Source organism: Gymnoscopelus microlampas (assembly GCF_963454915.1).
Source record: "Gymnoscopelus microlampas genome assembly, chromosome: 3".
In the NCBI taxonomy this organism is placed as follows: Eukaryota; Metazoa; Chordata; class Actinopteri; order Myctophiformes; family Myctophidae; genus Gymnoscopelus; species Gymnoscopelus microlampas.
This window is the reverse complement of record NC_139940.1, coordinates 21,656,230-21,680,843: the sequence shown is the minus strand read 5'-3', so window position 1 is coordinate 21,680,843 and position 24,614 is coordinate 21,656,230. Positions and strand designations below refer to the sequence as shown.

At 40.4% G+C, this 24,614-nt stretch overlaps 3 protein-coding genes across 9 annotated transcripts in view; 2 read left to right on the top strand and 1 right to left on the bottom strand.

Moving 5' to 3' along the window:
• Positions 1 to 1,205: 1,205 nt before the first annotated feature.
• Positions 1,206 to 3,819, top strand: dnajc28 (DnaJ (Hsp40) homolog, subfamily C, member 28). Its single transcript, XM_084051759.1, has 2 exons — positions 1,206 to 1,307; positions 2,271 to 3,819. Exon 2 carries the CDS (start codon positions 2,294 to 2,296, stop codon positions 3,422 to 3,424), a length of 1,131 nt encoding a protein of 376 aa, XP_083907885.1. The 5' UTR covers positions 1,206 to 1,307; positions 2,271 to 2,293; the 3' UTR covers positions 3,425 to 3,819.
• Positions 3,820 to 4,332: 513 nt separating this feature from the next.
• LOC311041407 (sodium channel regulatory subunit beta-1) lies at positions 4,333 to 10,041 on the bottom strand. Its single transcript, XM_084051767.1, has 7 exons — positions 9,617 to 10,041; positions 9,160 to 9,326; positions 8,361 to 8,598; positions 7,868 to 8,027; positions 7,126 to 7,175; positions 4,630 to 6,717; positions 4,333 to 4,493 (listed from the first exon to the last, which is right to left on the bottom strand). Exons 1-6 carry the CDS (start codon positions 9,663 to 9,665, stop codon positions 6,701 to 6,703), a joined length of 681 nt encoding a protein of 226 aa, XP_083907893.1. The 5' UTR covers positions 9,666 to 10,041; the 3' UTR covers positions 4,333 to 4,493; positions 4,630 to 6,700.
• A 2,818-nt stretch (positions 10,042 to 12,859) lies between these two features.
• The window catches only part of gramd1a (GRAM domain containing 1A), a 39,417-nt gene continuing 27,662 nt past the window's right edge, over positions 12,860 to 24,614 (top strand). For 3 of the 7 annotated variants that reach the window (XM_084051729.1, XM_084051728.1, XM_084051727.1), the window contains exon 1: positions 14,530 to 14,917. In XM_084051729.1, coding sequence (XP_083907855.1) covers positions 14,802 to 14,917 — 116 coding nt within the window. In that variant the 5' untranslated portion in view covers positions 14,530 to 14,801. The other 4 variants (XM_084051726.1, XM_084051725.1, XM_084051731.1 and 1 more) reach the window with 3 other exon arrangements.

The following is a 24,614-nucleotide window of genomic DNA, read 5'->3' as shown; positions in this document are numbered from 1 at the left end:
TTTTTTATTGTCAGGTATGTTGGCACATGCAAGGAATTTGTCTCTGAGGTTGGTGCACTACACTGAAGCAACATTATATACACATTTTAAATAAAGATAAGCAATGATATATAGTCAGGGGATATTAGCAGAATATTTTCCAATCTTGGAATAAATTCCTTACCAAAAAAAATCTTCACCAATGTGTTTGTAAAGGTGTCTAGTAACACATCTCACAAATACTGAAATGCAGTATCCCTAGGAGAATTTTTGACAGCTCCTTAAAGTTGGGGTACCCACCATAACCTTGTTTTTAAAAAAATCCCCCAAAAAAATCCAAATTTAATTCTGTTTTAAGTAGCATGTGAGGGGTCAAACTAGGGTGTTTTTATGATTCTGAATCCATTGCAATCATTTGTTTTGCACCAAAACCACTCCTTGGGCTAAAAACGGCCATAGCCATGTATACTTTTTGTGTAAAAAGCCCATTGAGATTGGGCCGTTTTTAGCCCAAGGAGTGGTTTTGGTGCAAAACAAATGATTGCAATGGATTCAGAATCATAAAAACACCCTAGTTTGACACCTCACATGCTACTTAAAACAGAATTAAATTTTGATTTTTTGGGGGGAATTTTTTTTAACCAAGGTTATGGTGGGTACCACAACTTTAAGGAGCTGTCAAAAATTCTCCTAGGGATACTGAATTCGTCTTTGTGAGATGTGTTACTAGACACCTTTGCAAACCCATTGGTGAAGATTTTTTTTGGTAAGGAATTTATTCCAAGACTTTTTTAATATCCCCTGACTAATAAGATAGAAATTGCTAGACAAAATATGTATGTGCATTATAGAATGTTTAGAAACAAATAATATACAATGTACAAATATGCAGTAGTTGGCAGCGGGCTTGTTTGTGAACCTCACATTGCCACAGGAGGGAAAAAGCTATTCCTGTGACTGTGACACAAGGAAGTCTTGATAGACCTGTATTCCCCGATATATTATAACTCTATGGGTGGAAGGTAGATGGGGTGACAGCCAGGAATCAGCAATAATCTTGTCAGCTCGTTTCTTGGTCTTTGAGAGACATCAGGCTTAGCTTTAGCATAAACATGACAACATTCAGAGGTGGAATTCCCTTTTATCAATTTGATTATCTCGGGATAATACTCTCTCAGAACTACAATACCCATCATCCTTAGAGCCAGGAAGCTAATAACAACAAGCGAGCCGACTGTACACGATGTCCCCTTGAATAACCGATCTTGGCTTTTGTGAAGATCAAAATAAAACAAAAGCGCCAAGATTCACAACCGTGTGCCGAACAGGTTTGTGTTCTTCATTTCAATAGTATGCCGAAACAATGCAAGAACGCATGCAGGTGTAGAATAAACCGCAACGTTAACTGCAACTATGGCTTGCGATAAGATAGCCGCAATTGAACGTTATCACATTCACAGCCCATAGTTTGTTAGGCTAGTTTTGTTGGAATTATGCAAATAACATAATGAATGAACGTTATCTACAGCTTGGAATGGCTGATATTCCATACATTGCATCATGTCTTATCTCCCTAAAGCGCCCAGTCTTACCACTTCCAGAAATAAATCCACGAGTGCCCACTCTTCTGAAAAAAGTGGTGCCCAAACTTCTCAAGTGCCCACTTTTCTGGGATACTCACCCAATAATGAATTGTTGCACCTGATGGTCAGCTCTTGTAACATTTAAAAAGTTCCGGCAGAAAACGCATATTTAGTAAAAGGTCACTTTTGATAATCACACAGACCACATTCTCTGTATGTGTATGTGATGTGATGGCATCCAGCAGCACTAGTAAACACTAGCCATGGTTCATATGACGCTTTATGACAGTCATGTTTCAGGGCTCTAGTAAACACATGAAAACTTCCTTCAATAAATCAGGTAGTGTGAATGTATATACTGTTCTATGGCTGTATTGAATACATGCATAATATGAACTATCTGCCATTCTAGGGCTGCTGCTTGCCTCTCTGCCATTGTGTGAATTTATTTAGCCACGCAGACCTGGTTATGGAAATGTTAATCTCTCAAGAACAGATTTTGAGATAGTAAAACACAGCAGAGGGCGCTGTTTTTCCTTTTCATTTGACGATGGGTTCCCAGATTGTGGAAATGTTGACCCAGTCTACACCAAATCTGGCACAAGGCATTTCACTACTCAAAATGTAATCGTCACATTGATTGACCTTTAGAATGTAGCAATGTACTCTCGTCCTCTTTAACAGATCATTATGATGTTTCCTCTGCAGGAGCCTCTGCACAGCTTGCAGATATGAGTTACACCTTCCAGCTGTGTGTCGCCCGAAGTGACTTCCATCATGGCCGTTGTCTATTCCTCTTCCCACGATGGAACTTGCAGTTCCGACTGCTCAGCTCCAGGATTAGTCACAGTCTGAGGGAGAGCTACCGACTGCTGCAGCTGCCAGAGGAGGGCAAGAGCAGCCCTGCCCAGGTGAGAGAGGCATACCTCCAAATGGCCAAACTGTACCACCCTGACTCTGGGGCTGCAACAGCAGATGCCGTCCTTTTTTCTCAGGTAGAACAGGCCTACCGTGCCATACTGGCACACCAGAGCCAGGTGAAGAAGAAAGATGCTATGGAAGAGGACGAGGACGAGAAGTCAAAAGGTTTCGCACCTCAACACAGACATTACCTCAGCTACGAGGGCGTAGGTTCAGGTACGCCCAGTCAAAGAGAACGGCAGTACCGTCAGTTCCGTGTGGACCGGGCAACTGAGGAGGTTTTGAACTACCGACAGATGGTACACGAGAAGGCGGCCGCTGAAGAGGGGGCGCTGGTGGAGAGGGATTTGCGTCAGCGCAGCCGCAAGATCAAGATCACTCAGGCTGTGGAAAGGCTGGTGGAGGACCTCATCCAGGAGTCAATGGCCCGCGGAGACTTTCAGAATCTGAGTGGATCTGGAAAGCCACTGGACAAGTTTCAGCACAACCCATATGCCGACCCTATGACCCACAATCTTAACCGCATTCTCATTGACAATGGCTACCAGCCAGCCTGGATCGTCACACAGCGAGACATCCGTGAGACCACTGATCAGATCCGCAGTAGGCTCCTGGAGGGTAGGGCCAGGTTGGGTGACCCCATGACCCCAAGGGAACGTGCCCAATGGGAGCAGCTATGTGCATCTGTGGAAGAAGAGCTGTCCAAACTCAACAAGATGGTGGATAATTTTAACCTCATCGTGCCAATGCTCAAAATGCAAATGGTTCACTTCAGTTTGGCACGGGAGGTTGCCCGTGCTGAGAAAGGAGCACGGCAGCACAGACAGGACCAAGAGAAGGAGAGGGAGAGGGAGAGGGAGCGCACTGCTGCATCTATACCTAAAGACACTAAACAAGATCTGATGTCCTGGATGCAGAGTTTACTGAGATTAAAATACTGAACATTCGATTCAAGAGACAGCAATGTCATTTGAAATGAAAGTTTTTAATATTTTTAATATACACCAAAAATGCAAAGACATATGAACATGTACTTTACTCATGGATTTAATATGAAATCTAAGTTACAAGTCACTAAGCATTTAATACTACATAAATACAGTTCTACAATCTAGCTTTCTCCTTATCTAACTTATTTGATTGTTTGATTTGTTTAGTTTTCTGGACACTGGACAATTTGATCAAGATACATTAGGAAATGTATCGTACAAGCAACGTTTTTGTGTTGTGTGTATGACTATGTTATGTAACATTAAAAATAATTGTAAATGAATGCTAAAAACATTTGCGTTATAGTATGTTTTAAACAGCAATCATATTACGATTTCCTAGCCATTTGCTTTATAATTGCCTCCATCTAGCCTTCTAATTGCTCCTGTGTTGCAGGGTTGCAGATGATGATAGATTCTTTGTCACTGGTTCTATTACCTGCAGCTGTGCCATGCAGTGCTTCAACAACAACTCTAGAAGGGGTTTTGACCTTAGCCCAGTCATGCGCAATGTATTGGTGATAGGGATCATGGGAGTTCTCCAGCTTTTTGGAGCGGATGTAGCTAAGCATGATGCCAAATGTGAAGAAACTGAACATGCCCACGACCAGCAAAATATACATAATTCCCTGTGACTGAGCTTGAGCCCTTGCCCCGCCCAGCTGGAGCACAGCCTGCTGGGTGCTGTAGTTTCGAGGTGGCACTGGCACTAGTATGCCTGTTCCATTCAGGCAGTGCTGTAGAAAGGCATGCAGGATAGACTGTAGCTCCGTGCTGTTGATATACAACATCCTTCACGCCTGATGTGATGTCTGTTCAGTGGAAGTGCAACCGGGACACCTATGGTCGGAGAGCAGGCGTTGAAAATAATGTTTGTTCAGGTTGACATTTGATTTGACATCACAAAATAATCAGGAATTATTGTCTGAGCTTTCTTACATGTAACACTAACAGGAGATGTGTTCTACTTCTTGTTGAGGAAGCACCTGCTTTTCACACTTGGGTCTCTAGTTTGGTTGACCTTGGTGAAAGAGAGAAAGTTGTTATGTTTTGAGTGTACATTAAGATGTACAGACAAAGACTTGAACCTTACTGCACTTGAAATTTCGGAATAATATTTGAATAATGACAGAAAGATGTGAAAAACACAATCTTACCTTTTAAAGGATCGGTGATTAGTGCATGTTGCAAAAAATCCTTCCAAAAAATTGATTATTACTGTTATTCCCAGTGTTTTGATATAAGTCTCATACTGTATGCGCGTCTCTGCTGTCTGTATAATCCAAATACATCTACACTCAAGATGCACATCTCCCCACTCTCAGCCTCAAACTGTGCCCTCCTACTTCTAGCTCATACCTCATATGTACACACATGAGAGTCACACAGCATGTTCAACATGTCAACACATTTAATGAAATGAGGAGGTCAGAGGACAAGGTCAGATCCTCAGTAATGGGGTGATTTGCCTTCTTAAATCACAACAGGACATGTTTGTCTGTGGATGATACAAATGCTTAAGTTTATAGGCATAGTTTTGGTGTTAGGGTATAAGGGTATACACGTTTTTTAAATATTCACACTGATCTATATGCAACAGTGGTTCATACATGAATAGGTTTGTAATGTATATCGTTGCTGCCAGGCAGAAACCTTGTATCTCCATATCTTTTACATTTAATTGGAGGTGAAAGTGGTTAAGTGTCTGTGGGTTTTATAAATATTGAACCAATCAAAAGTATTAACAAGAGCTTATTACTAAATAATAACTACATTGGATCCATTGGAACATAAGTTATTATTTTGTTTAAATTTTCTTAAAAGTAACAGTTTTGGACATACAAGGTTTCCACCCGACAGCAATGATATGTCCTGTCTGTACAAGTGTTGTCATCGTGCATTAGGATGGAGCTGGGCAGTAGCAGAACAAAGCTGCTTTCAGACTGGCAAGCGAGCGGAGAGACCACATCCATACTCAGACAAGATTAAGTTACAGCGCTATCACCTCCAAATGTCCTTCTCTCACCGACAGTGCAGAATGATCCTCTGTGTTTGTTCACCAAAAGCCTATGGTAGGTAGAAGGGTATTAAAGATATGAACTGCAATGCCAAGTACAAAGAAAACTTGACTCTCAAATACATTAGCAATTAAATGTGTTGTAGGGATAATAGAGTCATCCCAATTTTCTTGAGATATGTTTTCTGCCAAACCCATCCATGTAAAATGGACAATTAGTGCATTTTTTATCTTTAGTTTTACCCAGTTGATCAATAACATTAGCAGCTGAGCTGTGTTAAGGTTACGATTACAGTGGAATATATAATGTATTGATTTTAGTCGATATTTAACAAGATAGAGTTCAGCCAAATGTAATAAAAACATAATAATAATAATGATTACAAATAATAATGATAATCCAGTGCAGCAAGCTGAACAATGGTTTTACCTAATAACATGCAGGCACATACAGTAAGAGGTCGGCTGACCCTATAATTGTGTAGCTGTAACAGGAGATATATCACTGCAGCTCTACGATGCCAAGACATTTTCTGCTGTGTTTAGTTGGTAAACACTGTCCCATGACAGCAACCACAGGTTCACCAATGTCAAATCTGACTTCTACCCTGCTCTGACACCTCTGGGTGAAATGCATGGCTATTTATAATGTAGTAGATCTGACATGGGTGCAACAGTTAATTTGAAATAATCGATCATTGAATAAAATCATTGATTAATGATAAATCCTTATTTTGGGCATGTCATACACTAAATGTTTTTTTATTTTATTTATAAAAATAAAAATAAGAAAATAGTGAAAATAGCTATTTTCACTATTTGTGCACACTAAGTATAAAATAGGGCTTACGTGGTTAATCGATTCATTTACATAATATTTTTAATATATATATAAAAAACTGCTTCTCGATTATTTGATTAATCGAAAACATAATCCATAGAGATCGCTAATAAAACAATCAACAGTTGCAGCCCTAGTATCTGATTAGAAAACATGCTAATTCTAAGCGATTATTTTAAATGATCTAAAACATTCTAACGTGTATTTTGCACCTGCCAAGATTATCACAACATTTGTGACATCTATTTCCCTAAATCATACAGGTTGCATTACTACAGTACTGTAAGTGTTAATTAAGGGATTCAAAATCAAGATGGACTCTTCTTCAGTCTCGGAGTGTTGTAATCCCAGATGACAACTGTAGAGTGTGCTAGATGTTCTCTTCACCTGGTGGATAGGAAAAAAAATGGTAGTCAAATGTCCAGCAGCCAAAACAAGGCCATGGCTTGCTATGATGACATTGACTATAACATATCTTGCGAAATCTGATGTTTTACAAACCAGTGATAATCTTCATCATAATAACATTTTCACTAATTATGATTTAAAGCAATGATTCTCATCCTTTTTCATTTCAACCCCCAGTTTGATATGCATTAGGCCATGGACCCCCATTTAATACATTTTATCTCTGGGACTTTTTTTTTATCTCTGGGAGCCCAATCTACAGTGTTTATTTAACTCAGAGGGTGTACAAATGGAACCAAATGGACAGACCCATAAGCGTCTGTTTGGACGCCTGGTGGTCCCTGGGCGTGAAGTTGAGAAAATGTGACTGTCCGAACTTTAACTTACCAGGGTTCTCTGGCTGCACCCCATCACAGCTCTCTTTTGATTCTATAGGTCTGGAAACAACAAAGTTCAATGTTAATCGACTCAAACTAAACAATGGCAAAGAAACAGTAACGTAACAGATAATGCAAGCTCGAGTTGAATAACCTATTGGAAGCTAATGATTCTATTGGGAGAGGGTGATGTAGGCTATTTCTATAATGATACAGAATTATATTTTTTATCACCAATAGAGTTGGAATGATTCTGTATTGCATGTGACCTTTGTCCATAGAAAATGTTGTTTTTAATAATACAATGAGTCTTTACTGCCACAGATTATGTCCCACAGGACTGAAGAACTTGAAGAAACTCACATAGTTTCTCACACAAAGACAGAGTGCTGTGGTGCACTGGGCGGAGACGCTTGTTGACAGAATATTTAGGAGATGAGACATTCTTTGTCATTTCATTTGGAAAAATGAAAAAAGGATTTGAGCTGAACTCATAAACTGTCACTACTATATAATATACAGTAGTCTGTATTACCTTTTCGTTTAAAAGTGTAAGTACATTTAGAGCATGTACTACTTTACTTTACGTGAATGAAGAAGTTGAAATGGTGCTTTAAGTATATATTTTTTGATGAGCATTTTCACTTTTATCTGACTGCACCAAAAATAACAGATATACAAGCTTGCAACAAAGTATAAAGGAATTTGTGTACTGCTGCCCCCAATGACCAACATAAAGAGCAGGGACTCACTTGGCTTCGCCTTTCTGGGCTTTGCGGGCCTCCCGGGCCTCGTGATCGTCTGCGATCTTCTTGTAGCAGTACACTAGCACCACGATCAACCACAGCTGCAGAACCACGATGAGCACATACATCATGATCTCTGCGACCACAGCTGTCAGTTCTCGATTGGCTGGGGAGAAGGAGAATGGCATTATGGAACTGATGCAGTACAGGTGGTGCACGCACATCGAAATAATTATGCTGGGTGCTGGATAAAAAAAAAACACAAACTAAAGAGAAAAATATGCACCGTCCACAAATTTTCATTTTTTTTTCAAAAATAGCAGATCTACAAGCTCATAGCGCGGCACTCGGTGCCGCGCTATGAGCTTGTATATCTGCTATTTTTGAGTAGCCAAAGTATGAAATAATGGTTTAAGTGGTTACGCAGATGCGTTCCCGGATTGAATGGGTTAAAATATGGAACACAGCATTTAAACACATCACTAGGTGGACTCCTCACCTTCGACCACCACGCTAAGCTCCACGTCCTTCTCTATTACGACATCCTTCTCAAACACCTCGTCGTAGAAGAGGGTACGCCGGAGGGTGCAGCGGTATGTACCCGTGTCGTTAAAGGTGACGTTGTGCATGAAGATGGCTCCTATTTGAATATCTTCTTGGTTCGTCCCTCGCCACGCCAGACGACCGCTGAAGTCTTCATGGAGGATGCTGGCATTGGGGTGGTCATAGTGGAAGATCTGATTATAGGTAGACAACAGAGATAATGACTAATTATCTGAAAATGTTTACTGAATGTGTGCTGCTACCTGGAGATATTGCCAGTGTTCATTTTATTGACTAAGACTAACACTAAAAGACTAAGACTAAAAATATTTGGATATTTAGTGGACTAAGACTAGACTAAGACTAAACAATTTCAGATGACTAAAATAGGACTAAAACTAAATGGTGTGTTATTCAAAAGACTAAGACTAAATCAGAATTTGCTGTCAAAATTAACACTGGATATAGCACATTCCAACAGTGAAGTCACTACTCCAATGGTGATATTATTGATACATTATTAATGTACGATTGATACATTTTATGAAAATATTGTGTTAACTAGTCTATCATTAATCTCTCCCAGATTGGTCTATCATCAAACAGATCGACACATTTTAAACATTTCCATTTTTCCAATTTGTCTTTGTCTGTTACAAGGTCTCCTACTAAGTCACCCTGACAACAGTATTCATTATTTAGCTATAGGTGAATTAATTGACCCCAGATCACAAATGCATATATACTGTACTCACATGCATGAATTCCTCCTCGTCAGCTGGTTGGAAGTACCAGTCCACAGTGGTTTTGGCAGGCACTTCCTCTCTCATCTTGCAAGAAATACAGCCCAGAAGGAATCCTTCACCAGCCACAGCTTCTGTCATAGAGTCCACCTCTGCACAGCCACCATGGCACTGAGACACTATAATAATGATAATAATAATAGCATCATAGTTCATCCTCAATATCCTCATTAATGTTGCCATTGTGATTGTTTGTGGATTTATGATATACACCAGTGTGATGCAGAATAACATCTGTGAGTTACATTAAAAGGTCTTCAAAAGTAAATAAAACAATTTCAAAGGTTTCTGAAAATATTAGTTTTTGTTATTGGTGGTGGTGGACCAGGGCCAGGTAGACTAGCCCTACTCATAACCTACTGTACATTGCACCTGCAGAACCCTGTCCCTCCCTTATCGTTTAACTTACCGTATAGGCAGAAGACAACGGAGATAAACAGGCCTAAATGGCGTATCATTTTCACTCCCACTTGGCAGTGTAACGGAACTTTGCCTCGTTCTTATCCACTTTTGGCTGCTCAAAGTGTTACGAATATATTGTCTGTGAACAAGACAACATTATTCCAAACAGTTTCCAAAACAGTCCGTGTTCATTGCGACGAGCCTCTTCGCCCTCTGAATGAGTGTGTTAATCAGTAGATTGTCAGCCCTTTCCCCATATGTTTAGAGATCAAATTAGTAAAGACAAGACTCAATTAGAAACACTGAACACTGCGTCAATATAGCGTCAAAAAGGTCCTGTAGCTAGCAGTAGGTCTAAAGTCTTCACTGCAGCCACGTCTGAGTTTAAGACAGCTATATTTAGAGAGTGTGAATCCACGTGTGATGCATGTTTAAAATGTTTCGAGCGTAAGCCAAGTTGGAATCAGAGAAGTTGAAACACCATTCTACTATCATGATAGGCTACCCAGAGCCTGGCTACAGTACAGCATGCTTGCCTCTTCTGATTAATGTTTTGCATAGTTGTAAATTATGGACTATAGGCCTACCCTCACAAAACGTGTCCAATACGTTGTTTAGTGAATTACATTTTTGTTTTTCAGTAGCATAGATGCAATTTCATTTTTATTTTAGGATTGTGATCAATTCAGTAGCAGAGATGCAATTATTACTGAGTTCTAAATTAATTTGCCCCGCTGTCATCTATTTCCATTATGTCTTGTGTATGGTTGTATTGTTCAATGTTCAATGGATTTGTTAATTATGATGTAATGTAATTTTCAATTCATGCTTCTTAGAAGAATGTTTGCAAGGTCTGATATGCAAAATGAGGCTGCTGACAATGTTTTGTTAAGCAAATTATATCAAGTTAGACAAACAGGGTGTAGACAGCAGTGACATAAAAATCAGTTTTTTAAGAAGCCTCTGTATATCATTTTTTAACTAATGGTGATCAGCCGTGTAGCCTTGCATTGGCATTAATTACAAATATCAAAAATCTATTATCAACAAAGCCTACAAACAATTAGTGGGCTTCTTAGAAATATTAACATTCTATATTAATCCAGCAAAAGCCCATTATACATTGCTTCATTACATAATGTGCACTTCTAAGAATTATGATCTGAATTGTATTCAAAACAAACAAAAAAGAAAAAAAACATGCAAATGCCATGTGTATTTGCCTATCTGTATTCACATCATACATCACACAAACAATCATGCCTTATAAGTGATTCATTGTTATTTACGTATATCGCTGTTATATAAAGTTTATGACATGTATACCATTTGTTCATCATAAGTCCACAAAGGCTTGTGGCAGTATTGGTTGTCTTTTCAACTAAACTTGATGTTAAAAACTGTTTAAAGCCAAACGATTTTATGCTCATTTGATTTATGATACAATACTGTTAGACTATACTGTACATTTTCATGCCATATCTGCTTTATTGAGTGTGCCTTGTTGGAGCCAGGAGTGATAATCTTCCCATTAGCTCATGGTCTGTAAATCGTGTTTATGTTCCTTCTATGTTCCAGCACATTGTAATATTGTAATTGTGCTGTACTATAGCAATAATCATCTTTCTCACTTACGATATCATTCAATCAGTCAAACACTGCAGGCACAACTATGTATAGATGTATACAATATTGTATAAACCTTTTGGTGTTATTATCAGCATTGATACCCGCCATCAAAGGCTCAGACAGTCAGTCAATGCCAACAACCACGTAGGAAAGCAACGGCACTGAAGTCAAGGCTGAGAAAACAGACATTGACTGAAGTCCTTGTCTTATAAACAGACTGACCAAGAGATTAACGTGGTACTTGTTAACACACGGTGTTGTCATGATGAATGGGATGAGTTTCTACGTAATCAGTGGTGCCAGAAATGTCATTTTAGCACTTGAATGAGTTGGGCTGTGATGCATGCATCTGTTAGTCAAGGTATGAGTGCTATTTGACTGAGTTGGATGTCAAGGATGTTTTCATGTCATGTGACTGTATGACATAGGAACCACTGGGCTCTCCTTGTATCTTTTGACCTTGAGGTGGCCAATGAATGATAATGATGCTAACTGAATCAACAGAGTACTAGCAGCACAGAGACAGACATGTAACTGGGCAGACAGAGCGAGAGATACTGGGGCTAGAGAGAGAGAGAGAGATTCTGAGAGAAGGAGGGAGGGACAGACAGAGAGAAAGACCTTGGTCAGTTGCATGTCCTGTAGGGAAAACAAACTTCAAGGAAATGTTGACATATGATAAACCTACGTGTGTGTGATGACAGAGGTGCAACACTCTCTCTCTTTCTCACACACACGCACACACACACACACACACACACACACACACACACACACACACACACACACACACACACACACACACACACACACACACACACACACACACACACACACACACACACACACACACACACACACACAAAGTGAGTGACACACCTCCTTTCACTGTGTGCTGGTGCTTTTTATTTTTAGATCAGATCGAGTTTCCAGTCCCCAATCCAGCGCTCAGAAGCGCTCAGCAGCATACCCGATAGTGACTTGTAGAGGTGTGCACTGGCTACTTAAAACACAACCTCTTGCATCCTGCATGCACCGATGGAAGTGGAGCTGTCCATGTCTTAATGGCAAGAAGCAGGCTGAGGAGACAGAAGATAGATGTATGGAGAATTCAAAAATGCCAAGTCATCATTGCAACACCCATAGTCTATCGAAAGCACACAGAAGCGACAACAGGCTCAATCTAAAAGCTGATAGGCAGTTTGTGGTGAGTAGCCTATATCTGCCCTTGCCCTTGTATACGGTTTATCATTTTAGGAGAGCTACTTTTAAATGTCCAGGCAGACATGTTGTTCATGTGTTTACATGAACAACAATTCAGTCAGTGTTTATATTCAGAAATGTCTCTAAAATCTGTTTGTTAAGAAACAGCAAACAGAGAATGTGTAATCCATGAGGCTGCAGGGATTTGAGCTTTGGTATATGCAGGGATTTGAGCTTTGGCATACAGACTCACTAAACAACACACTTGTTTGAATTTAAGGATGTATATCAATTCATCAAATTACATTTAATTGTGTGCATTTAATTCCGATGTTTCTTTCAGAATGTACTCATAGGGAATGAAATGCTAAATTTCACAGATCTCCTGTCTTGCATTCACCCTTCTGAGAAGGTGACCTAACCATGTGGTTTGGAGGACAGGATATCATATCGCTTACAGTTTGCATCTGTAATGCCACTAGTTCAGAATAGAGAAACAGTGGCCATATGAGGCAATGCTGCGGAGGGATGCAAGAGGTAAGTTCCTGAAAAGGTATTTTTTTTATGCCATACAGACAATTAATACATTTGCATTATATTAAGATCATTATCACTTCACAAAATGCACTAAATGCATAATATGTATTAGCCTATGTTATAACGGTATTGTGGGGCAAAGACTCTAGTTCCAAATAACTGCACAAAATCTTATTCGACACAAGGGGTCGCAATATTCCTTCCAGATGCTTTTTACTTTTACTGGTAACCGAATTATATTTTCACTCTCCCTTCAATTTAGCTACATTTCAGGATATTTTAGGCTGTCACAGGGTAAACGGCAGTGGCTGTTTTCGGTTGTGGATAGGAGGGAAAACTATTTTAAGAACAACTTTTTAACAAATTTAAGAATATACTTTGATTGAAAAGCATGTACTATGTCATCGTCAGTTAATGAATAGCCTGTGGCATTTTGTCAGTAGCCTGCAGGTGATCTGGGATAGGTGAGATCATTTTGATCTAACTTGAAGCTTCAAATATAACGGTTGCAAATAACACATGATAATAGACAACAGTTAATAAACAGTCTCTATTTTGAGCTTGCACTGGATCTTACAGAACAGTTGCCATCGGACTGAATATACCAGTGGTGGAAAAAGTACTCACATGTTTTACTTAAGTAAAAGTATCAATAGGCCTACTGCAATGTAGAAATACTCTGTTAAAAGTTAAAGTCCGAGATAAGTATACTTGAGAAAAATACAAAAGTATTGGCATCAAAATGTACATAAAGTACCAAAAGTAAATTATTCAGTACTACAGAATGACCAATTTCAATTTTTCAAATTGAAATTGGTCATTGGTCAAAAGATAAAAAAAACTTTTGAAAATAGCAGATCTACAAGCTGACAATGTGTTGCATCATGTGGCATTGTGAGCTTGTAGAGCTGCTACTTTCAAATGGCCGAAATGTATACAGGGCTGAAGTGGCTAATGTGAGTTTTGTAATAATAATCAAAATATACAAAGTAACTAGTAACTCAAGTTTTCACATTATTGTAATAAAGTACGATATTTGCCTCTGAGATGTATAGTGCAGTAGAAGTAAAAAGATTGGAAATCGGAAATTGAAAATACTCCAGTAAAGTACAAATACCTCAGAATTGTACTTAAGTACAGTACTTAAGTAAATGTACGTATAGTTACTTTCCACCACTGCTGTAGATACATTACAATATAGGCTTGTGTAGACTCCAGATGCTCTTCTCAGCTGTTGCTTGCAGAACAGCCCACATCCTCTGTCTGAACAGTTATTTCCCGGACCGTACCACAAAGTTTGTCACGGGGGTAGCTCGTCTGCTAAAAGAAGACATAGCGTATATGTTTTTGTATAATTAGAAACACAGCAAGTCGTATTTTACGGAACTGCGGTGTTACGAAGGCACGGAAATGTGCGAAAGTTAGTGTTTTTACTCCACAACTACGTGAACACAAGAATGTGTTCTGTGTTGTTCCTCTCACGTTCCCCCCGCGTTAACAAGTTGATCGGCCCCGGCATTGACTTCATTTCGTTTTTACTTCAGACAAAAAGCTTGTCTGTGCGAGGAGTTTAAAAGCCAGAAAGCTACATTACCCACTGAACTCTTCTGGTTGGACGGTCGTTTAGATTGATAAGACTTTTATATAATCATGTTTTTAAATAAGAAATGGGAGAAGTGTCGTCTAGGTTTTCCGTTATTGAGAATGATAGTTTGCTAGCCAGATAGACATCTTTTTTTTTGGGGAGCTGTGGGCACTCTGCAGTAGGGTATTTGTAGCTTGGCTGAGGCTAACCGTTAGCTGTAGCAGATGCCTTTCTGAGAATGTTGATGTGTTCCTGTGAAAAAGTGGATTTTAACATCACTCCTCGCACCGTCGCAAGGCTCGTTTTCGAGGCCGAGCAAGATAACAGAAATGGAGGAAATTCATCAAATGGGAGGTAGGAAATAAATAACGCTATCAAGTTTGGCTTCCACCACCAGTTCAGTTTGCCCCCTGTTGCCTGATTTACAGTTTAGCTTTGGGCCTGGGTGTTCTACTTCTGATGATTAAGATGCAAAATGTCCAAAGCCAAGGGCTGTTTGCCTCTGAGTCTTGTGTAGTGTATAAGTATACAGATCACACTCCTACCACAACGTCGCTGAGCAAAAACACACATTTTACTTCAGACGAATCAATGCGTCACTTGAGCTCAAGTAAACAAAACAAACTGATAAGTTGATGATAGTGTGATATCACACAGACAGCAAATAGTGTGATGCTGCGAGCTGACTTCTAGGGCAGTGGATCTCAAACTTTAAAATGTCAAGGACCCCCATAACTCTGAGAGTGTACAAATGGAACCAAATGGACCCGTACAGATCTGTAAGGGTCCATTTGGAACACCCTCAAGAAACCCACTTTGAGAACCACTGTTCTAGGGAACTTAAGAAGCGAGTTGCTCTACACTGCTTTGTTGTTCCATGATCTAATCATGGGTCATCATCACACAGTTAAGCTGAGCACAACTTCACCTCTGCCCTTAACTGTCTTGTGTTGTATATGGCTAGTATAAAATACAGGCCTGTGTGCGGAGCAGAGGGCAGGAGGATAATTATGATGGATTACACTGGGCAAACACCACCATGCCAAGATTGTTCTTGTTCAAACAGATCATAGCAAATATACTGTCTGGCTCTCTTGGGTTATTGCTTCGGAAGTGCCTGCTTTGAAATCAAACGAGTGATATACACAGTTAACACATATACACCAATCCCACATTGTTACTTTTTTTTTTAGTTTTTGCACTGTGTTATACCTCTGACAGTAGATTTGCTTTGGTTGTGTTGTTGAGGCAGTTATCATTATTAAATGGTGACATGGACTATTGATTGTCAACTATATGCAGACTACGCACTCTTATTTCAGTTGGTGATATTGTATCTAGGTGAGATCATTTGTCTGTGCTTTTAGTGTGGGGTTTTGGAATTGAGTCATTGTTGGACCTGGAAACAGCTTGTTTCCATGTCACCTGCATTGCACCTGCTCACTGTTTTGAGAATTTGGTGGTGAGACATTGGTCGGACTTGTGATGGTATTACCTGAAAATAGCATATTTCTGTCTTGTGGTTAGTGCAGTCTCTTCTGTTCAAATTGATGTGGCTGTTTCAGGGTTACTACTTGAAGGGAGTGAGGAATAGTCTCTTACTAATAGTATCCAAACAATGATCCAAAGCTTGGCAATGTGAAAAATGATTTCGAACAACCCTACCGTGAATACTAAGCCTATTGATCTGCATCCACATGGGAACTAACAATCTTGGAATGTGATACTTGACATTCCTGGAATCGGTTATTCAGACAGTCGGTGAATAAACAGAAATAGTCTTTGCCTCACAATCATTCATTCGAGCGGTCATGGTGAAACGTTATCTTTCAAGACAATTTTTTTTATTAAAGGATTAGCTTGCTTAAGTGTTTGACTACCATTTTGAATGCAAAGTATCTCTTCCCCTCAGACCCCAGACACCACCGGACATAGGTCTGTCTGTGTTCAACCCATGCTATGATGAGACTCATTATGCAAGTGGAACCTTGTGAAATCTGCTGAAAGGGGAGGAGGGAGAGGCAATATACTGAAGGAGAAAAAGCGGCGTAGACCTGGTGAGGTGCAGAAATCAACTGCTGGTTTGGCCAAAGGCCTAAGCTTTGACGGGCTGGACAGCTAATGGATTATCTTAAAAGATGGCTCCAGAGAGCTTTTAATTTCTGAAGAAGGCCTGCTACCATCACCCTGATGCATCACTGACTGTGGGGGCCAAGATGAGAAGGAAACACCACAATGTTGTTGTCATCTATATTGTTCTGCTGTTAGACTACTATAGTATGCATTTTTTAGAAAATACAATTTGAGAAATACTTCACTAGCCTTAATCCAAGGCGTACTGTGAATTGGAAGGGATTTTCCACAAAGTTGCCAAGAAACTTGGCATGACTGGAACCTCCCTGCCAGTCACACAGTCAACCTCATCTGCTCTGGGCCCTTGACCGACTTTGAAAATCAGCTGAGGTAAGTGGTGAGAATGATGACAATGTCCTCACCAGGCAGACCAGAAGGTAACACTCTGGCCCAGCCCATCTCCATCCCCACACTGACTATCCTACCACCGTCCTCTGACACAGAGTCCTGGTCTTGCTCACCTAGCCCCAGAGCCTCGCGCTCCCACAGACACCATCGACTGCACCGCAGCAGGACCCGCGCGAAGAAGAGGAGCGAGGAAGAGCAACAGGCACCGCAGGACAGCTCTCCTAAACGGCAATGGGAGGTACCGCCGCGGATTGTTGTGGAAACGGCTGAGAAGAGGCGCAGCGCTTCTTGGAGGAGCCCATCGCCTTCCCCCTCTCTGGCTTCTCAGACGGAGGGAGAAGAGCATGTCCGGGACCTCCTCCTGCGTCCTCCTTCTCGCTCCTCATCGCGTAGCGTGTCCCCCATCCGGCGTTCCCGCTGGTCCCTCAGGAGCCTGCTCAGCAGGGACTCCAGTGACTGGGACAGCATCGGCTGCAGGTTAGTGCTATGGCTTTGCCCCAAATAGCATGTGAACACAGGAGGGTGCATAACTAAATGGCCATTGTGATGGTATGCCAGTGGGAATTTAGGTGTACAAGACTACCGTAGTTAACTGTGGTGTTCCTCTTCGGCCTTAAGTAAAGCTTCATTGGTAGTCATGCAGTGAACTTTCGGGGGTCCTCCCTTCAAGGTTGGGCTCACTTATCTTGTTGCTGCAGCAGCCCGAGGTCACAGTGGTTCAGAACAGAGCGTCCTCACAACATCAGTGTTATGAACGTGGGTTACGCTTGGAGTTCTTTTCACTCAAAGGAGAATTTGCATGAATACCTACAGTACAGAACCCAGATTTGCTTGTGAAGAGAGACTAAAACCTAGCTGCCTGAACTATAGCTTATGTGTATGTTGGTGTTAAAGCCACTGGAAACCCAAAACAATAGCCTTCTAACTATGTAGTTTAGTGTCTTATGTACATAATGGTAAGCTTCTAAAAAGTATAATAGTAAGCTTCTAAAAGGTATAATAGTAAGCTTCTAAAAAGTATTAAATTAATTTCAATCAAAACAATAAAAAATAATATCATGTTTTTGTAAGCTTTACTTATATTGTGTTTGAATTGGGTTGTGGTTATGCTGGGACATTGATTACAAATATTACGCATTTAATTCAGAGAACCAATCATAAAAGAAATCCACATAATGGGAGCAGAGAGGTAATTGTTGTACAAACAATTACCTCTGTGCTCCCACTCAATCTGCCTCTCTCTCTGCACTGTTTTGATCATGTAAACTGATAACCTAAATAAATTCTACATTCGGTCAACATTATTTGAAACACATAAGATCCACAACAAAAAAGAAAAACAACTGGACACAAACACAACACAAGGACAGGATTAATTAAGATTACAGGATTAATCTCTTGCTTCTTTTATGATGGAAAATCCAAAATAACAAAAAGAAAAGTTAAAACTATCGAGTCTAATCTATCTAGTTTTACAATGAAAATATACTGTTTCTTCTTTAAGTGCAGGAAAAAAAAAGTAGCCATTACTGTGCGTGACTGTTGATAGATTATTAACATCAGAAAAACCAGGGAGATGATCAAACCGTGATCTGGCATGCATATACAGTCACAAAATCAGCTGATTATCTTTTTTTACTATGTTTTTCTAATATGAAAACATTTATTTTCACTTATTTTAGTGGATACTTAATAACATCCTAAACTTTTTCATATGCATTTTTACTATTTCAAGGCACGTTTCTAGAGGCTTTAACCCCATGCAGTGGGCACGTCATAATAGGCAAACATTCTGCAAAAATAGCCGATCTGCAAGCTCATAACATGTCACAACACATTGCTTTGTGACCTGGTAGATTGGCTATTTTCAGCGAAGAGATTCAGTGTAGAGGGAAAAAGAAGACCAAGTACAGACCCCTACCCTAGTGAACCCTGGTGTATAGGCTTAAGTGGTGAAAAGGCCCTGACATCTGACAGAGATACAATTGGTCAAGTCTTCTCGAGATGCCAAAGCGGGGGCCCGGGCAGGCCAACTATGTTGGAACAAGTTGGAGTTAATTAGCTAATGGCTGAAACTACAGAGGACAGTCCTGATTAACTTGGGTTGATTCATGGCATGATGTTGTAAGACAAAGAAATAGCATAACCACCCAGATGATGGAATTTCAGCCATCAGATAAATCCAATCATGTTATGCACCGATAGTTAGGCAACTAGTTATATGGCAATTGGTTATATAATATTGCATATTCGAGGGTACTGAATATTACTTTATCCACTCTAACCTTGGCATCTCTATTTTGGGCATGTCATTATAGTCATTTTTCAAAAATGTCGCCTGTAATGACAACATTTTGAACACATTTTTGAAAATGTTCACAGGGCTTAAGTGGTTTAAGATTGTGAGATATGAGACTAAAAAATACAATTGTAACGGGCAAAACAAGGCTATGTGAAGTGTAAACCATAAGTTATCAGGGAATGTGAGGAATCTAAGTGGAATTTAGAGTACAGCCAGTCACAAGTATCTAGAGGTGGTCTTAATGCCGCACTCATCTTGCCTCTGATTCATGACATCACTTCCCACCAATAGGAGTGGGCTCTGTGTCTGATGATGTCATGTGAGTCCAATCGGAGGAGGTCCTTGGCGGTGCTGCAGTGTGCTCTGTGGGCCTGTCAAAGGGCTTGTAAGGCAAGCGGAGGGTGTTTCTCTCTTTGCTCCATGGGAACAGCTGTGCCCTTGTCCACTTCATTTACCCAACAATTTATTGACCTAGTTATGTGCTTGTTATCACACATATTGCCTTAACCTTAAGTGGAATTATATTAATCTTTTGTTGTCGGATTAATGTTTTAAAAAAAGTATGCTATGTGGATTTACAATTTGGAGACTGGAAAAAACAGTTTACAGTTTTTGAAGAAATTAGGGTAAACCTTAAGGGCACACTCCTTTTGAGCGAGTTCAAGTTCTCCAACCTAATAGATGTTTAGTCTTACATGGTCCTCCACTACATATAAGTCATATAGACTACAGCCCTTTAGGCTGTCTTTGTCTTGGCTCATAACCAAGACTTGCTTTGAAGGCTTATTTAGGCACACATGCTATTTGACTATTTGGGTTATGCTGAATAAATAACGACGGCAGAGGCATAAACCGTTATGGTATTATTCATAGTAAAAGCAAAAATATGTTTTTTTTTTCATGGTGCCTAGTAGTCGTAGATCCCAAACAAAATGTAAGATATTAGCTCAGTTCGTTTTTTTTAACAAAATAATTTTCCAGACAAATTCCTGAAAAACCTTGATTATTTCTCTTACAAAAATCATGTATTTTTTAACAACTGTATTTTCCCTTATCTTTTCTCTTATCAATATATGAAATTTAATAATGCCTTTGTATTCATGAGATACATGCATTAACTCTAAGGAACACACACAAAACAACACATGTATGTAATAAGGGAAACTTACAACTGATAGGCTTCTAATGAAAACTGCTTATCTGGAGCGCCTCAGTACGGCAGCAGAGTTCAATGAAAAATAATCTAATTTAACAATTGTATCTGACCGCTGACGTCAAACTCCTTTCAACACTGTTTTTCAGATATATAGCGAATTTCATTGATATGAATCAATTAATTCTTATCTAATCTCTCATTTGAAGCACCTCAGTGCCCTACAGAGTTTAAATCAAACGTCAGACGGGGGAGGGGGTCCTCTCAGTAAACGGTATAGTTTGGGCCATTCATCAATCAAATAAACATGTTTAGGCCTCCATGCGATGCACATTTCCCTCTTTATGCAGCGCTTCATAGTCTGAGAGGACGTTCGGTCGGGTGTTCAGTGCGTGACGACGCAGGCAGAAATTACAGAGCCCCTGAAGGGACAAAATAATAACCGTGAGCAAGGAAGGGAGTCCAACTCGATTGCGCCCTCTGCTGTTTGCATCGTGATAAATTTCTTATTTCACCGGTTTAAATCGTCACCAGTTTGAATCGATTTTAATCGTCTCACAATAACTCGTTACATGCCCCCCAAGGCAATGCCCCACCCCCTGAAAGTAAAGTCAAGTTGATTTTAAGTAATGTCAATTTTATTTTAGTGTATTTTACCGTCAAATCAAAAAAGAGCTTACCCTCACCAAAAAGCGCTTTTCACATAGAGCAGGCCTAGGCCATTAATTAAAGAAACAAACCCCTGCAGCCATGAGCCAAGGCTTGGCTCACACAGTATACAGTACATTAGGCCAATAGTTCCCAAACTGGGAAATAGGTTAGCCGATCTACAAGCTGCAAGGTGTTTTTTCACAATATGTATCTGTTGAACCGAGTCAAACTAAATGCCTAAAATTCAAAGTGCTTGTCAGGATGGGGGGTCCCCAGTACAAATATGATTTATTTTGGGGGGTCGTGGCCTGAGTTTAGGAACCCTTGCATTAGGCTATACGTACATCATAGGTGTCTGACGTCACAGACTGGCCACATGAATTCTGAGCTCCACAAGAAGCCACACCGTTATTCAACCTAGTCCTGTTTATAAAGATAAAGGGACTCTTCATTCCTGACATTCTTCTGATGTCCAGCTCTTCTATCTGGAGAGATAAGCCTTGTGCAGACAATGTAACACCTTGCTAATCAATTGCCCCCATACCAGCACTGCTGTGTTCATTGGATGCTTATTTTTTCAAAACAAATCTGGTTGATTAAAAGTATAGACGTGCATAATGGATTTGGACCCCACTCATTCAAGCAGGAAACTATATACCCTAGAGATTTTGATTTGTCAATGCTGAAAATGTGCTGAGCGCAATAGTGTATGCATAAAGAGCCCCCTCTAATTGGCTTACAGGCAATCTGCCATAATCAACTTGCCTCACTGCCCCCACTTTTTTTATTGCACTGTTCAAATGAGTGATTTTTTTATGGCGTGGCACTCTAGGGCCGTCTTCTAGAAAGGGTTCTGCGAGTCTGTCTCTCGAGTCTGTCTGTCTAATCTCACAAACCAGGGATAAAATAATAAAGTCTGCACATTAGTAATATGCTCCACATACTTTTGTTTATGGCAGAGTCTACGTTTCGATCACATAGATTTTCTTCAGGAATGAATGAATTACTGAAGATCTATCTATGTGATCGAAATGTTTCGGCATTAAACAAACGTACATGCCATGGAGCATATTACTTCATTTTAACTTGATCTACATCCTGCACCTGGACACTTAAGTGGATGTGCACTTATCTCTCTTATAGCTTGCAAACCACCAGTGCCAAATTTCTTGTGCCTGCTGGCCTACAAGAAAGTAAATCCCCCACATTATTTTTCACATATGTTTTACATTTTTTCTAAATGTTTTCTTTTAACTTACTTTCATTTTATACTGGAAGTCAAAAGCGGTCAAATCGCCCAAACCTTGTCCAGGAGACAACAGACTGGCCACATTAAGTCTGATATCAACATGGAAGCCACGCTGTTATTAGACTCCATCTTGTTTTTCTAGAGAAGGTTCTCAAATATAGTCAAGGGAGTACTTAAGTATTTTCTGGTCTCCAGGGGGACAGATTCACCCAGATAATGGCTGCTTTGATGATCACACAGGGGGAGCTGTTAGGGGTTACGTCACATGTCTTGCTCGGGGACACTTCAACATGTACACTGGACGAGCCAAGGGTCAAACAGGTGACCTTTTGATTCCCAGATAGCTTATCTGACCCTACTAAACATTTGAAGAAATTCCTTTAAAAGTCCACACTAGCATCAATATAATATATTGTCATTGTCTATTCACAGCTTCAACCATATCTACCTAAACGGTACAGTTCTCCCTTAATTAGTGGCTTTATTTTTACAGTCATTGGCAAGCTATCTAGAATCTGTCTGCGGATATTCTTGTTAACTACTGTACATGGGCCGATCAGATCCAAATTTCTTGTGCACGCTGCCAGTAAGACAATGTTTTCATTTTCTCCAAAGTTATTAAACAAACTCGCATAAACAATTTTGTCAGTGTTGACGAAGTTATATTTTATACTTTATAGATACTCCATACCATACAGATTGTATTCATTAAAATAAAGTCCCAGAATGTAGCTTTTAGTTTGAACCCAATTAAAGTTGTTTGTGAGCATATTGCTTCACATAGACATATATTGTATGTTGTATGTTTATGCACAGCGAAGGACAGAACAAGGTCAGTGTGGTTATATGCCTGGGGCTGCGGAGCATGTCCACCAAAATGGAGTACAGAGCTTGTTTATAAAGCTCTGTAAGCAGCCATTGAGGTAACTGGCATCGATCAAGAACACTTTGCAACCCCCCGCTGATATTATGGTCCTTTTGTGCAAGGAGCCAGTAAAACATGACTGGTTCTTCTTGAAGCCCACAGCAGCTTTTCCCTGCCTTCGCTCCTTCATCATGCCCACTTGGCCCATGAACTCAGAGCTTACAACAGGCCACTGGTGAACCTCAGAAAAGCAGATTACAGAGAGGGAGATAGAATGGAGGAGCTGTGGCTCTGGCCAAGCCCACTGTGGATTATAATGTGGTCTCTCTAATCCAGAGGGATGGTCGCAGCCGGAGCCATGTGGTCAAGGTGGATTCTCCTAAAGACAGCCATGGCCTTTATAATTACAGTGCCATAAAAGCCATGATCTGTCCTGTATTTTCGTTATTAGATGAAACACTATGTGGGTTGCCTTGACGTCTATAATTAACTTGAGTCTGTTCTAGTAAGATTTGTAGCCCAATGCATTTTACCTTCTATTCTCCATCACGCTGCTCTCTCCTGAGAACTTTCAGCCCCATGTTGCGTTCTGATAGAACCCATACTGTAGATCTCGTCTTGTCACTGCTTTATCATCATCCTTATCGCGGTTCCTCAGTTGAACACTGCTGTAGTGTAGAGGTTCTCAAACTTAACTCTGACAAAATACAAATGGAACCAAATGCAACCAAATACGAGTCCATTTGGTTCCATTTGTATACTGTCAGAGTTACAGACTTGTAAGGGTCAATTTAGACCCCCCTAAAGGAACCCAGAGAGTCCCTGGAATCCACTTGAGAACCACTACTGTTCTCTCGCACAGTGCCGCCTCCTCCTCCTCCTCCTCCCTCCTCCGTCGATCGTCCCTTCTCTCTCTCTGTGTTCAGTGCAACGAGGATTACTGATGAGCGCAGCAACGGGTCCTGGTGGAAACGGACGAGGAGCAGAGAGGTCTTGTAGTACCTGGTGGCTGCGAGCAGTGCGAGGGTATCGGTCACGATGGATGGTGGGGAACGGTCCGAAATAATAGGATAATAATAATGGGCACGTTTCCATTCGCCGACCCGCGTAGAGGAGAATGGATACACTGTAGCGGCTGTCGGACAGTGTCAGTGCACACAAGACCGGTGCCATATTGATACAGATCGTGTGTGTGGACATCACTTTCATCGCAAACCACTTAATGACATGTTCGAGTAAGTGATACGTATATACACCGTCCACTTGGTTGATAGCGCGAATCAGCGCGATATTCTCATCGGCGAAGCATGTCCGCTGTGCCTTTTGTTTATGTTACATAGCGAATTCACA

Bases quoted from the DNA above. Each gene is read 5' to 3' on its own strand.
- dnajc28 (XM_084051759.1), top strand. From the start codon at position 2,294: ATGAGTTACACCTTCCAGCTGTGTGTCGCCCGAAGTGACTTCCATCAT.
- LOC311041407 (XM_084051767.1), bottom strand. From the start codon at position 9,665: ATGATACGCCATTTAGGCCTGTTTATCTCCGTTGTCTTCTGCCTATAC. The intron at 9,327-9,616 runs GTAAGTTAAACG...TCATTATTATAG, and splicing joins CGTTGTCTTCTGCCTATACG to TGTCTCAGTGCCATGGTGGC. The intron at 7,176-7,867 runs GTGAGTCCCTGC...TGTTGTTTCCAG, and splicing joins GCCCAGAAAGGCGAAGCCAA to ACCTATAGAATCAAAAGAGA.